The sequence below is a fragment of the Gopherus evgoodei genome, chromosome 4, assembly GCF_007399415.2.
Source record: "Gopherus evgoodei ecotype Sinaloan lineage chromosome 4, rGopEvg1_v1.p, whole genome shotgun sequence".
Lineage (NCBI taxonomy): Eukaryota > Metazoa > Chordata > Testudines > Testudinidae > Gopherus > Gopherus evgoodei.
The window spans coordinates 79,374,204-79,390,127 of NC_044325.1; the positions used below are offsets into that span (position 1 = coordinate 79,374,204).

Genomic DNA, 15,924 nt, shown 5'->3' on the forward strand with positions numbered 1-15,924 from the left:
CTGTCTTGGTCTGGCTCTCGGGGACTGACGGCGTAAGGCGGATCTGCATCGGATACCCGGCGATCCATGCCTCACGCTACTTGACTAGTACCGGGACGTCGACCAGAAGCTACTACGGGTCGGTTGCCAGGAGAATCGTCCTGAGTAGGGCAATCTCCTTCTTGGAGATGGGTAGAGACGGCCCAGCGATCGGCGGTCTCTGGTATCTGATCGGTCCCAGGATTGGTATCGGGACCTTGGAGAAGGTTGGGGCTGGTCCTGGAGTTCGTGCTGGGTGGCGCATGTCTCAGAGGATCTGCGCCATTCCACTGGTGAGGTGCGCCTTGAGTCCCTAAATTGGTGCCCCTGGTGCGGGGACCAAAGAGGGCTCTGCTGAGCCTGCCCCGCTAGTCCTGAGGCATGACGGCTTCAGGTGAGCGAGTGATAGCAGGACGTCCCTCTCGATGGGGAATGGTGCCACTGAGGCGGGGCCACACATATAGGTCCCAATGCAGGTTTTCCCCAAGACTGAGGTACTGCTGGAGCTGGTGTGGGCAGCACTGCGACGGTCAGGATCACCTGAGCTGTTTGAAGGACTTCAGGTGTCAACAGCACCTGAAGCTGGCCTCGGCCTGCACCGCTATCTGGAGTCACAAGCGAAGTATGGGATGGTCTGCACCGCTCAACCTGAGGCCCAAGTTCCCAATGGGGGTGTTGAGCTGCCCGACACAGATCGTGGCTCGTCCCAATTCTCTCCTTTCCCTTTAGGGAGATAGGAGATCTTCCCCTCACAATCTTTTTTGGCTTCTTCACAGAAGCTGCGGAGGGGGAATTGGTGCCGACTCGCGGACGGTACTGGTGGAGCACTGTGTACAGATGCCACAGTGCTCAGTGCGGAGTTGGACTGGTGCTCTGGTGCCGGAGTGAGTGCCTACTCCATCAGGAGTGCTTTCACACTGACGACATGCTCCTTCGTCTTAGGTTTGAAGGACTTGCAGATACAGCACTTGTCACTTACGTGCCCTTCACCTAAGCACCTTAGGTAGCTGGTATGTGGATCACTGATGGGCATAGGCTGTTTGCAGCGATCGCAGGGCTTAAAGCCTGGGACCAGGGCATGCCCCATCCCCTGGATGAATCCATTCAGGACTAAGGAAGAGTTGAGAACTACTACTAAGGGTAACTAAGAACTACTAACTATATTACAGGTTTTCAAATTTCGCAAGAACTGAGAACGAAACAATGGCAGCTGAACCAGCAGAAATTCCAGCACCGTCACTGGCAGCAAGAAGGAACTGAGGGTTGGGGGAGCTGGTGGTGCCCCTTATATCGCGCCATTCCAGTGGCGCCAGAGCCAGTCCCCTACGGATACTGCTGAGGGAAAAACTTCTGGAACCAGTGCATATGGTGAGCACGCACACCTAATATGGAATGGACATGAGCAAGCACTCAAAGAAGAAATGCAGGCTTTGAACAGGTTTGTTTAGGACCAACGGCTTGCTTGGCAGGACTAGGACAAGGGTTCTCTGGGCCTGTTCTATACCAGTTAATAATAATATAACCTTATGCCCAGCGCTGAGTAATAGCAGCTAAGAAATAGCACAGGTGCCTCCCAGTGAACACAACTGGAATAGCAGGCATTTCACATGCTTACTGAACACATAAGTGTCTCAGTCTAAAGTAAGACCGTGTTCTTCAGTCTAACAAATTGCAACCAATATACTTTACAGAATTAAATAAAATAGAATAGAAGCAGAAAAAGAAAATGTAGTAGGCAAAGACAAGGGAGAAGAGAATTATTTACAGCTGAGACTTTAAATGAGAGATGATGTGTGAAGAGAAAGAGAAAAAAGGAGGGAATGCAGAGGAGAAGACTCTAGCAACATCAGTGGTGAGAATGTTTGAAGGGACAGAGCAGAGCCGTTCTAGGAGGGGAATTTTCACTTTGATCTGGAATTAATGGGATATCACAGAGTTGTTTGAGGATAGGATGATGCGAACATGCCTCTTTAGATATGTAAAAACTGAGCCGAAGCAGCACCCTCTACACATGAGCCTGGAAAACTGAGACTTGGGAGGGAAGAGACAAGGGAGTTCTAACAGTCAAGGTGATAGGAAATGAAAACAAGGGGAAGGATTTTGACATAGGAGTCAAGGCAATTATATAAAGAAATACTGCACATTTACCCTGCCTGAGGTGAGTTCTCTGCCTCCAGGGGATCTCTTGGAGGAGTTGTTCAAACATCCAGTCTGCTTGTTTTGAGTCAATGAAGCCAGGAATCAAATGAACCCTATTGCAGAAAAGTTACAGATTGAAGAGAGTAAGCAGAAAACGTATACCGTGTGTATACCTGGGTTTTTATTAAATACTCCAATTTCAAGGGTTAATAGTGCAGATGTCAGCAGATAATGTGGGACTGCATTTAAATGCAATTATACCTCCTGTAGAAACAGGCCAAGATTTACAAAAACATCTAATGATGCTGGGTGCCTCCACTTTCACGTGACCAACAGGAGATGAGTTAAAAAGGCCAGGGTTTAGAAGGTAGGAGCTCACGACCTTTAGAAAATCTACCCTCTCTAAGATCTCTCTGGTTGGGCACCCAGAAACAGAGGTAGCCAAAATTACAAGCCACAATTTAAAAATTCTAGCCATTATATCCTCCCACAATGCAGCACAACATGAGATTTTTACAAAGTATTCAACCCCAAAAGGAAACTCAACTAAAAGGACGTAGTAAAGGAACTGGGAGAAGTTCTGGTATATTAAGAATGACCAAGCTATGGCAGTTCTGAGGTCTTAGATTGAACCTTAGATGTTACTGCACATCTAAGGAAAACTGCTTCTGGATTATCTACAGCATGACTTTCAAGTCCTACAAGAACTGGCATTTGTATCCTACTGCACATACAAACAGAATCCCCAAATTAATACAAAAGATACAAATTCTGAAGAATAAAAGTAAAATCTTCCTAGCAGTGTGTCACTTCCCCCTTCCTGCTGGTCAATGATTTTGTCCTTTTGTGTTTAAAAAATAAAAGTTTTTCAAGTTTTTAGATGGAGCCAAAATGAAAACCTTCAAGTCTATAGAGTGCCTCTTCGTGCCCCACACATTTTTGTATTATTGATAGGCAGAAAAATCTGGGAAGTATTACTGCTAACTCTGAAGCAAATAAAGCAGGGGAAACTAAAAACATTTAGCTAGTTAAATACATGAGATTATCAGCTTTTGTTTTGTTTTGTTTTAAAACGTATTGAAGCAGTAACACTTTAGGCCTTGATCAGGCAAAATGCTTCAACTCATGTGGCTTAAAGTTAAGCATGTGCGTAACTCTTTTACAGTGCCTTAAATTCCACAAGACTGTTCTCTGTTCATATTTTCATTATTTTAAAGCAAGTCAAATTTCATACCTAAAATTTTTCCATCACTTCTTTAGCTATACAATATAGCCACCATGCATTCATTTGTCAGTGGAAAATAGAAGTTATCTGTCTGGCTTTCCTATTAGGTCACAGGATATCACAGCTTTGACCAGGAAAAGGATAAAAATTAATGAAAAGTAGAACTAGACAGATAATCCTAATATAAGTAAAGACGACAGAACAGCTGTCTTTGCTCCACTGCTGGCAGGTCAGATTATAAATAATATTCAGAGATCAGTTTAGAGGCATAGAGTATTACCATCCTAATGCACCTAAATCTCTGCCTAACCAGAAAATACTAGAATCCTAACAAGAAGTTGGCAGGCAGGAACCGGGAGGGGGAAGCCTCCCAGGGATTCTTCAGAAGCTAGACATCAAGAATTAGGATGATCTAAAGTCAGTGTTTGCAGTTACGACCCACATTTTCAGTGATGGAATAACAAACAGGTAGAATTGTGACCTTTGTTTCTTTCAGTACTTTTGTTGCAAAACACCTGAAAAGCATAAGCCAAGAGAATTGCATCCACACACAAACACATCTGTGATGATCATGATTCCTGCTAGTCACAGACAAACAAGAATGGTTAGCTAACCAAAGAGGCTCCAAGGGATTTGCTGAATTCTTCCATGTAGAGGATCTAGAATGTAGCATCAGGACTGTTCTCATGGCTTTTGCAGGCATTTCTGGACTGGCAATAAGCTTGGCCAATGTGATACAACGAGCCATGGAGTGCCTTGTTCCTGTTCTGGACTACCTAGAAGGTTTTATTGATAGGAAGGCTGTGTATGGAATGAGTTTCATTTCCTTATTACAGAGTTGTGATCACAGATCACTGGAAATGTGGACTAGTGTCTTCTGCACCCATTGCATCTCCTCCTGTTTTGGATTAGAAGTACTAAAAAGTATTCTCTGCAAATAAGCACCTACTGCTACCAGATATACCAGTTTCAAGTGGAACTGTTGCTGAAATATACCTACATTCTATCAGCAATAAAAAGGGGTAGTCATTTTGAAGGGTGAGAACACCTTGCTATAGCTAGTCAACTACTAGCAGCCTGTTAAAAAGCTGGATCCTGTTGTACCAAGGCTCCTTAGGCCATTAGTAGAGCCCTACATGGATACAAAATTTGTATCTACATCTGATATGCGATCCACAAAAATGATCAGTGGATATAAAGCAGATATTTGCAGGGCTCTAGCCGTTAGTATGCCCCTCTGTTACACTGCTGTGACTCCCAGGAACACATGCCGTTACTAGCCCAGTGCTAGCCAAGAGTTTATAGTGACCTAGAGTATGGACTAATCAATCAAGGCCACTTTATCTATTCCACTACACCATTGGAAGTTGAACACAATAATAACCTGCATACATTCATTTTCACTCACACCAACAATAGATTCCTAACTTTTTCCATGCTGCTCAGAATTAACCACATCACTGCAGCCTGATGTACCAGTTATGCCAAGGGCCAGAATCCCCCCTCCAGCACCATCTTACACATAAGGTGGCATAGGAGAAACAACATCCCTGCCAGAGCCATCCTCTGCATCACCAAAATCCCAGTGGAGATTAGACCTTCGAAAGACTGAATGTCATTACATTACTCAATAGCAACCAAGGTGCTAATAAATAAATCAATCCACTTACCGAGACACTCCTGTTGGCAACGTGCTGATCTCATACAGGCCCTGTTCACTGAGGACATGGAGAGGAAAGAGCCATCAGATGGATGAAATACAAGAAACAGATAATACATATGGATGACTTGCATGGTCCAGTCACATGCAAACCTGGGGTAAGGAAAGTAGTCTAAGGGCAGTGCAACACACTACCGTGAAGGAGCAATGAAGCTAGGGAGAAGGAAGCCAGAGACAGTACCAGCAGAAGCTGGAAGTGCTGTGGAAACAACATGCTCTACCCTCACAGATCATCCTGCATTGCTTGTGGGAGCCTCCACTCTGGCCACATACTCACTACAAGATTTACAGGCTCCAGAGAAAAGTAGAGAGGGATGATGAAGGGGAGCTAAAGGAAAAAGGACCTCACCGCCCTATTTCCCTTCCAAAGACATAATATAAACACACACAGTCTGACTCATGCTGAGGAGACCACGCTCAGGAACTTCAGTTAGAAGACAGTTACCCTCATTTTACCTAGCCCAGCAAAATAAATATGCTGTGGGAAATGCTACGTGCCACATATAAACCAGGTGACAGATTTGAAAATGAAATTTTAACTGCTGCATGAGGTAAAATAGTTGTTCTATCAGCCACCTGCTGCACTGCTGTGAAGTGCAGATATTGGTATATAAATGGTCTGCCTGAGCTTGTCTCTCAACTACTTCCATTGTTTCCTTCACTAGCTCCAAACTTCACGCTGTCCCATATGCCTGAACAGCCTACTAACCCCCATTACCCACCTCCTCCCCACCCTCAGAGAACTGTAGTAAATGCATGGTACTCTGAAGCATTTCTTCCACATACATTTGATTTCACATCCACACCCAATCCATGTATGATGTTTTGCAATGACTTTATTAATAAACAAGACTTTGCACTTGTACATCACTTCTGTCTAAGAATCTAAAAGCATAGATCATTAATTATGTTGCCTGTGAGGTACGTATCATCATCCTCATTTTACGAAGGAGAAAATGAAGTACAGAGAGTTAAAGCGACTTGCCCAAGGCTACAGAGCATGTCAGTGGTAGAACAAGCAATATAATTCACCTCTCCTGATTCAGTCTTCTGCTCTATCAACTACATCACATCAGGGCCGCTCGGTGGGGGGAGGAGGGGAGGGAGAAGTAGGGCAATTTGCCCCAGGCCCCGCAGGGGCCCCCACGAGAATACAGTATTGTATAGTACTGCAACTTTTTTTTATGGAAGAGGCCCCCAAAATTGCTTTGCCCCAGGCCCCCTGAATCCTCTGGGCAGCCCTGCATCACACTCTTGCTTTAGAATGTACATTCTTTGGGGCAGGAACTCAGATCAATTATTTACTGTACAGCACTGTGCACATTTGCATGCCCACAGAAGCTAATGTAGATAATGGTGAGAAAAATGATATTTAATGAACTGTGTATTGCATATCATGAGGTGTTTGAGGATTGCTAAAGCAGTAATCCCAAAAGACCTGTGCAATAATGTACAGTGACTTAGTAAAAAAAGGGCATTATATGAACTCTATCCTGCTTGCCAGATTTTCATAATGGCAGCTGGGGTCTCCTCCACACTGACCCCCCCCCTTAAACGGAAGTAGAACAACTGAAAAGGGCCAGTGAGCCTTCAATGTATTTCTAAAAATTATGTATTTATTAAGTTCTCTTGATACAGCTGTACTTTCCTTTCTGTTATTATTCTATCACCCACTCTGAAATAGGAACTGTGAAGCTTTAATAAACAGACTGAAAGGTCAGCTACTTTCATAGCTTTTCTAGGTGCCTCTAGTGAAATGCTATTTAGTAACATCCTAGAGCAATGATTTCTCAGTGAATCAGGACAGAAACTCTCTGCACATCCCACAACAAGAGTATATTAAGTGGAACTATTTTCGTAACCACACCAGTGCTGGGCACGTGGGTGTTTCACCTGGATTAGTTTTCTGTAACCAATAGCTCTTTAGTCTAGTACTTGAACTGCAGATGTAAAATTCCCAAAAGGGCAATATTTACAATTTTTGAAAGAAATAATAAATGACTGGCACAGTATATTAAGAGTTAGCTCTACAACCCAAATCTGAGGAACTGCCCATTAAGGAAACTCCTCTGACCCCAAACAAATCTCCATTCCAAAGCCTGTAATTTAATGATTGGATGACACATGCAGACACACAAGGAATAAGCATATCCTGGGGATGAGCTCTCCATGTCACACTGGAAGATCATCAATGGCCTGAAGCGCTTGAATACACAGCCCCACTATCAGTCTGACGGTCACACCTACGAACAGCTACAATTCTTCAGCCATGGTAAAAAGTGTCTGATCTTCCATCCCTGCTATTTGCACTAAACATGGGACAGATGTAGCCTGGAATTTTGACTGCATCTGGATCTGCCCTTACATCAAGAAGTCTGGGATTTCAAGCTGTAACTTCCAAAAAAGATAGTTACTTACTTTTGTAACTGTTGTTCTTCGAGATGTGTTGCTCATATCCATTCCAGTTAGGTGTGCGCGCGCCGGGTGCACGTTCATCGGAAAATTTTTACCCTAGCAACACCCGGCAAGTCGGTTGGGCGCCCCCTGGCATGGCGCCGTTATGGCATCGAATATATACCCCTGCCGACCCGTCCGCTCCTCAGTTCCTTCTTGCCAGCTACTCCGACAGTGGGGAAGGAGGGCGGGTTTTGGAATGGATATGAGCAACACATCTCGAAGAACAACAGTTACAAAGGTAAGTAACCGTCTTTTCTTCTTCGAGTGCTTGCTCATATCCATTCCAATTAGGTGAATCCCAAGCCTTACCTAGGCGGTGGAGTCGGAGTGAGAAACTGCAGAATGCAAAACTGCTAAGCTGAAGGCTGCATCGTCTCTGGATTGTTGGACCAGGGCATAATGGGAAGTAAAGATGTGTACCAAAGACCATGTAGCTGCTCAACATTTCTTCTGAATAGGTACCCAAGCTAAGAAGGCGGCTGACAAGGCCTGGGCCCTGGTAGAATGTGCCGTAATATGACCCGGAGAGGGCATGAGCTAGATCGTAGCATGCCCGGATGCACGCTGTTACCCAGGACGAGATCCTCTGTGAAGAGACGGGCTGGCCTTTCATCCAGTCTGCCACTGCAACAAAGAGTTGGGGCGTTTTGCGGAAGGGCCTCATACGGTCAATATAGAAGGCGAGCACCCTACGGACATCGAGCGAATGTAACTGCTGCTCCCTACGAGATGTATGCGGTTTGGGGAAGACCGGCAGGAATATGTCCCGGTTGAGATAAAAGCCCGAGACTACTTTAGGGAGGAATGCCAGATGTAGGCGTAGCTGCACCTTGTCCTTGTGGAACACCGTGTATGGTGGGTCCACCATCAGAGCCCGGAGCTCAGAGACTCTCCTAGCTGATGTAATGGCTACAAGGAAGGCTGTTTTCCACGATAAATACAAGAGTGAGCAGGTTGCCAACGGCTTGAACGGGGGGGACGTAAGTCTTGTCAGAACTAAATTGAGGTCCCAGGAAGGGGCGGGGCATCGTACCAGGGGAAACAGACACTCCAAACCTTTGAGGAACCTTGAGACCATAGGGTGGGAGAAGATGGAGTAAGCACCTTCTCCGGGGTGGAAAGTAGCCACTAAGTGCACTCGCAAGGATGAGATAGCGAGGCCTTGTTGTTTAAGATACCAGAGGTAGTCTAAAATAGTGGGGTTGGGAACCTCTGTAGGTGCGACATCCCGCGTTTGACACCAGCAAGAAAACGGTTTCCACTTGGCTAAGTAAGTAGACCGAGTAGAAGGTTTCCTGCTACCCAGGAGTATCTCTTGCACAGGGGCAGAGCAGCTTAATTCCGATTGGGTTAACCGGGCAGGAGCCACGCCGTTAGATGGAGGGATTGCAGGTCTGGGTGGAGAAGCCTGCTGTGGTCCTGAGTTATCAGATCCTGATGAAGGGGCAGGGGGATCGGGTTGGCTATCGAGTGGTCCAGCAACGTGGTGTACCAGTGTTGCCGGGGCACGCAAGGGCGATCAGGATCAGTCGAGCCCTGTCCCTGCGAAGCTTTACGAGAACCCTGTGCACCATCGGGAAGGGTGGAAAGGCGTAAAGCAGGTGGTTCGCCCAAGAGATTAGGAAGGCGTCCAATATTGAGCCCGGGCGAGACCCTGGAAGGAGCAGAACTCTGACACTTCCTGTTGTTGGAGGAAGAGAAGAGGTCTATGTGGGGAAAGCCCCACTTCTGGAAGATGGAATGTACAATGTCCGGGCGAAGCGACCACTTGTGGGAGAGAAAGGATCTGCTGAGATGGTCTGCCAGAGTGTTCCAGGCCCCTGGGAGGAAGGACGCTACAAGGTCTATAGAGTGGGCTATGCAAAATTCCCACAGCTGGATCACCTCCTGACAAAGGGGGGAGGATCGAGTCCCTCCCTGCTTATTTATGTAGTGCATTGCTGTTGTGTTGTCCGTGAGTACTAGAACACAACGGCCCTGCAGATGATGTTGGAATGTCTGGCAGGCGAGGCGGACTGCTCTCAGCTCCCGGACGTTTATGTGCAACGCTAGCTCTTAAGATGACCAGAGGCCTTGTGTTCGACGATGGCCTAAGTGTGCCCCCCAGCCAAGAGACGACACGTCCATCGTTAGGGATACTGAGGGCTGTCTCGGTTGGAATGGCATTCCTGCACACACCAGGGAAGGTGATAGCCACCTGTTGAGGGAGCCAAAGACGCTTTGAGGAACGGTGATGACCATATCCATGGTATCCCTGCCTGGGCGGTAAACTGAGGCAAGCCAGGTTTGAAGGGGACGCAGGCGTAGTTTGGCGTGCTTGGTTACAAAAGTGCATGCAGCCATGTGACTGAGAAGGCTGAGGCAGGTACGGGCCGAGGTCGTCGGGAAAGTTTGAAGGCTTTCTATGACCGAAACTAGTGTCCGAAACCGGGGTAGCGGAAGGCAGGCTGTTGCGAGTTTGGAGTCTAGAATGCCCCCAATGAATTCTATTCTTTGAGTGGGCACTAGAGTAGACTTCTCTAGATTGATCATCAGGCCCAACCACGGTGGAGAGGCCAAACGGAAGGACTGCAAATTGAAAATGTTGATGGTGCACCATAAACCATAGGTACCGTCTGTGTGGAGGGTAAATGGTGATGTGAAAGTATGCATCCTTCATGCCGAGAGCAGCGTACCAGTCTCCGGGATCCAAGGATGGGATGATGGTCCCCATGGACACCATGCGGAACTTCAACTTCTTCAGAAAGATGTTGAGACCGCGCAGGTCCAGGATGGGTCAGAGACCTCCTTTTGCCTTGGGGATTAGGAAATATCGGGAGTAAAATCCCTTGCCCCTGAACTCCTCCAGCACCTCCTCTATAGCTCCCATGGAAAGGAGTGTACGAATCTCTTGCCAGAGGAATTGCTCGTGAGAGGGGTCCCTGAAGAGGGATGGGGAGGGAGCGAAAAAAATTGGAGGTGGTATCCAAATTCCACCGTGCGTAGGACCCAATGATCTGAGGTTAATTGGGCCCACGCAGGGAGGAAGGAGGAAAGGCGGTTGGAGAACTGAAAGGGATCCTGGGGAAGGACTGGTGCTCTACTCCCGGGCGCACCTTCAAAAGTTCGGTTTTGGTCCCGCTGATGGTTTGGCGGGACCGTTATTCTGGCCCCCTTGGGAACCCGGTTGCTGTCTGCGGTTCCCATGACCACGCCTCCTGCTAAAGTCTTGTCTTGGCCTGGATGGGGGGTAAGGGTGCTGAGGCTGGGTACGGAAAGACCTCCGTTGGGTTTGCGGAGTATGCAACCCGAGGGAACGCATGACGACATGATTGTCTTTGAGACTCTGGAGTCTCGGGTCCGTTTTCTGAGAGAAAAGGCCCTGTCCATCAAACGGAAGGTCCTGAATAGTGTGTTGTAGTTCGGGAGGTAGACCTGAGACCTGCAACCACGATATTCTCCGCATTGTAATCCCCGAGGCCACGGTTCTGGCTGCCAAATCAGCAGCGTCGAGTGAGGCCTGCAGGGAAGTCCGTGCCATTTTCTTCCCTTCCTCCAGAAGGGCCTAGAATTCTGGGCGGGAGTCTTGTGGGACCAGTTCAGCCAACTTACCCACCGATTGCCAGGTATTATAATTATACCTGCTGAGCAGGGCCTGTTGGTTAGCCACCCGCAGTTGGAGGCCTCCAGCGGAGTAGACTTTACGCCCCAATAGATCCATCCGTCTAGCCTCCCGCAATTTTGGGGCAGGGGCTTGTTGGCCATGACGCTCTCGCTCATTCACAGATTGAACAACCAGAGAGCATGGAGGAGGATGGGTATATAAATATTCGTACCCTTTAGAGGGTACCATGTATTTCCTTTCCACGCCTCTGGCCGTGGGAGGGATAGACGCTGGAGATTGCCAAATGGTATCCGCTTTGGCCTGGATGGACCGGATGAATGGCAGAGCCACGCGAGTTGGGGCATCTGCCGACAGTATGTCTATGACTGGGTCTTCTATCTCCGGGACCTCCTCCACCTGGAGGTTGATATTTAAGGCAATACGCCGGAGAAGGTCTTGGTGGGCTCTGAGGTCGATTGGGGGGCGGGCCCAATGTAGAAGTACCGGCTACTGCCTTGTCTGGTGAAGAGGAGGATGAGAGACCCGGCACGGTTGGCTCATTTAGTGACTCCTGTTCTGGAGGAACATCAGGGTCCGGGAACACCTGGGGGTCCGGCGCAAGAGCCGAATCGTCTGTACCCACTGGAGGAGGGTGGCTAACAGTGGCCTCTGGTGCACGATGTTCCGATGGGGTGGAAAGAGATGGAACCGTGGGTTCGCCTTGGGCCTGGTGATATGCCCAAGGCGTCCAGAAGGACCACTAAGACACTTGTTCCGTACCCTGAGCGTCCTGGAGGACACGGCTCTGTGGTTCTGAATCCCCATATGCGGCGCTATCAGCGTGCGAAGACTCACATGGGTGCCGTGATGGCCATGGCGGAGCAGAGAGCACGTGAGGAGGTGTCATAAACAGATAGCTAAGGGTTAATGTCTCTTTCACCTGAAGCACCTGACCAGAGGACCAATCAGGAAACCGGATTTTTTCAACTTTGGGTGGAGGGAATTTTGTGTCTGAGGTCTTTGTTTTCTGTCTGCCTGCTTTCTCTGAGCTTTGGAGAAGTAGTTTCTGTTTTCTAATCTTCTGTTTCTAAGTGTATGGACAAAGAGATCGGATAGTAAGTTATATGGTTTCTTTTCTTTGGTATTTGCATGAATATAAGTGCTGGAGTGCTTTGATTTGTATTCTTTTTGAATAAGGCTGTTTATTCAATATTCTTTTAAGCAATTGACCTTGTATTTCGTCACCTTAATACAGAGAGACCATTTGTATGTATTTTTCTTTCTTTTTATATAAAGCTTTCTTTTAAGACCTGTTGGAGTTTTTCTTTACTTCAGGGAAATTGAGTCTGTACTCACCAGGAAATTGGTGGGAGGAAGAAATCAGGGGAGATCTGTGTGTGTGTTGAATTTGCTAGCCTGATTTTGCATTTCCTCTGGGTAAAGAGGAAAGTGCTTTTTGTTTCCAGGACTGGGAACGGAGAGGGGGAGTCACTCTGTTTGGATTCACAGAGCTTGTGTCTGTGTATCTCTCCAGGAGCACCTGGAGGGGGGAAGGGAAAAAGGATTATTTCCCTTTGTTGTGAGACTCAAGGTATTTGGGTCTTGGGGTCCCCAGGGAAGGTTTTTCAGGGGGACCAGAGTGCCCCAAAACACTCTAATTTTTTGGGTGGTGGCAGCAAGTACCAGGTCCAAGCTGGTAACTAAGCTTGGAGGTTTTCATGCTAACCCCCATATTTTGGACGCTAAGGTCCAAATCTGGGACTAAGGTTATGATAGGAGGAGCCCTGTGCGCAGGGTACCGTGCATCGTGCCGCACCGGAGAGCGGTACCGGGAGTCGTACCGGTGCCGAGAGGTTGACTGGGACCTGCGACCAGCGCGGTGCCAGGAGGTCAACCATGAAGCTCTATGGTGAACGGTGCCGGGAGCTGGACCACTGTCTGGAGTATCGGTCCGGAGAGCGGGATCATGAGCAGTGCCGCGAGAAGGAGATTGGTACCAGGACTGCGAGCGGCGCCTAGATCGGGACTGGCAGCGAGATCGGGAATGCTGGCGAGACCTCGATCTCAAGAGGTGCCTGCCTGCGGCGTCGATAGAAGGTGGTCTGACCACGGCAGGCTTCCCTGTTGATGCAACAACCCGTACCGGCGGTGCTGGGGGTTGAGGCAGGGTGGGCTCCGTTACAGCAATGAGTTCCCTCGCCGTCGAAAAGGTCTCTGGTGTGGTGGGAACAATAAGCTCTACCGAGGCGTGTGCCGGGGAGCTGCCATGCACCAGACTCGAAGGCTCTTGCATGGCTGGAATCAACGATGCCGAGATTGTCGGTGCTGTGGCAGTTGTTGGTGCCGGGCGACTCAGTTTTGGCTGAGGCTCAGACTGCAGTGTAGATATTGGAGTCGCAGGAGCTTTGACCTTCTTGGCACACGGGGAAAGGGAGCGGTGCCGGGATGGCTTCTGGGCCAGTGACGGCTGGTTCCGGGGCATCTTGGCGGTGCCGGTGCTCTCCAGTGCCGACGAGGCACTTCTCCCCGGTGCGGACTGTGCGGCACTCGATGCCGAAGACGGAGGAGTGAGGGCCGCCTCCATTAGGAGCTGCTTAAGATGAAAGTCCCGCTCCTTTTTTGTCCGCAGCTTAAACGACTTGCAAATCCGGCACTTATCTGTAAGATGGGATTCCCCCCCAGGCACTTCAGGCAGGAGTCGTGGGGGTCTCCCGTTGGCATCGGCCGCCGGCAGGCCGAGCACGGTTTGAAGCCCAGTGAACCAGGCATGGGCCTGGGCACCAGGAGAGGGGAAGGGGCTAATCTCCAACTCTCTGAAGTATGTACACTAACTATGTTAACAAAAGATTAATATAAGTATAAACTACAACTATAAAACTGTATACACAATAAGTACTAGAACGAGTGACTAGCTAGGGAAGTGGAGATCAGCTAAGCCGCGCTCCACTGTTCCAACGACCGACACGGGCGGTAAGAAGGAACTGAGGAGCGGACGGGTCGGCAGGGGTATATATTCGGTGCCATAACGGCACCACTCCAGGGGGCGCCCAGCCGACCCACCGGGTGTTGCTAGGGTAAAAATCTTCCAAAGAACATGCACGCGGTGCGCACACACCTAACTGGAATGGATATGAGTAAGCACTCGAAGAAGAACAGTTTATATTAAGGATCATTCCAGATAAATATGTTAACAAGGGAGAACTGATAATACATACACAGCAAGCTAACTTTGTTGGGAAGGAAAAACAGGTTTTAAATCTAGGAACTGTCATCATCACCATTAACACACTGACCAAAGTGTTAAAAATATACCTAACAGTTTACCTGATTCTGCTCCTGTTCTGAATAGAAAAGTAGAGAAATTCTTCAGTGTGGAGGACCCACAAACACACACTAGTTTTGGATTACAAACTTCCAAACACACCCAACCTAACGCCTTATCCCCACATGTTACAAACCCGAAGCATAGAAACATTGCAAAAGAATAAAGAGGATGGGAGAAAGCTATGTGTGTTAATCCTACCACCTTTGCACAGATCTAAAACCATTATGTATAATTGACCAATTTATTACAAAGCCCCACTGTTCTTTCCTACTAGTTTGTACAAACCCAACAAAACAAAACAAATGAAAAAATATTTGGACTTTACTGAATATAAAATCTGTTTTGGATCAAAGAGTTGAGTCTGGACATCATATTTTGTACTGAAAATTCTCTCCACGGGTATAGCAATTAGAAATGCAGAAGATCCATCTAGTCTATCCCACCATGGGCTGGGGGAGGGGAAAGTAACATAATGAGGGTAGTGAAGTCAGTATTATACTCACTCTATTACTCTTGGCTCTGGAGCTTTGCGTTCCACCTGACAGGCAACAATAAAACCAGATAAGTAACTATACCAACGGGCTGACATGCCTCAGCTATACAGGGCTGAACTCCTAGCCCTGTGGTGATTGTGTAGATATCAAAATCTTCAAAAGGGGCTTTGATTGTAGTCTCAGCCCCACCTCAGTAGAATGGATTTGGGATTTCAACACCTGGCTGCCCCTCAGTACTGAAATGCTAATCAACACACAGATATATTCTCTGGCAGTTTTGGAATTGTGACAGTATCACACTGAAACACCCACCAGCAGCCAGTGCTTCTTTGGAGTCACCTGCTAATTATAGCAAGTATGGCTAACTAGAGGAGAATTGGTTTGCTCATATAGCTGCTGGACACCAGCTGAGACTGGAGAATCACTTTCCCTGCCTTCACAGATTAAAAATCAGAAGCGACTCCCTGGAGGGAGGGGCTGAGCAATTCTCCAGTTTCAGACAAGCAGCAAAAAAATATAAAGACAGACTAGACAGCAAGAGTTACTAGTCTAAAATCCCCTGCATAGCTTGGATGGTTGTCTCCTGTGAAAGCCAGAATGGTTTAATTGTTACCACTTCAACAGAAAGGAAGGCGGGGAGGGGGGACAGGTGCTAACTTTTGTTTTTGCTGGTGGATGTTTCCATCTTCTGGTTTCACTGTGAGCCATGTATATGCTCCTGCCACCTATTGGTGGCTCTTGGGTACTGAGCACCCCCTATTCTTTTTCGGTGGGTGCTTTAGCCCCAGAGCACCCACACAGTCAGCACCTACATAGTAGGGCTTAAATCTAGAATGGAAGTCATCAGCAACCATGCTGTCCTGATAATCACTCCAGTTGTCTCAGTGAGACCAGCTTCTCTCCCTCAAGTAAATGTCACTCTTGGAGGGCCCATTCAACTATACCATTTTCAGTTTGCCTCAT

At 47.8% G+C, this 15,924-nt stretch overlaps 1 protein-coding gene across 2 annotated transcripts in view; it reads right to left on the reverse strand.

Annotated features, from left to right (window-relative positions):
• Positions 1-15,924, reverse strand: part of ALKBH3 (alkB homolog 3, alpha-ketoglutaratedependent dioxygenase) — a 63,173-nt gene that overhangs the window by 42,023 nt on the left and 5,226 nt on the right. For both annotated transcript variants that reach the window (XM_030559997.1, XM_030559998.1), the window contains exons 4-6: positions 14,971-15,005; positions 5,053-5,100; positions 2,167-2,270 (exon numbers count right to left, since the gene is read on the reverse strand). In XM_030559997.1, coding sequence (XP_030415857.1) covers positions 2,167-2,270; positions 5,053-5,100; positions 14,971-15,005 — 187 coding nt within the window. The remainder of the gene's footprint in view (positions 1-2,166; positions 2,271-5,052; positions 5,101-14,970; positions 15,006-15,924) is intronic.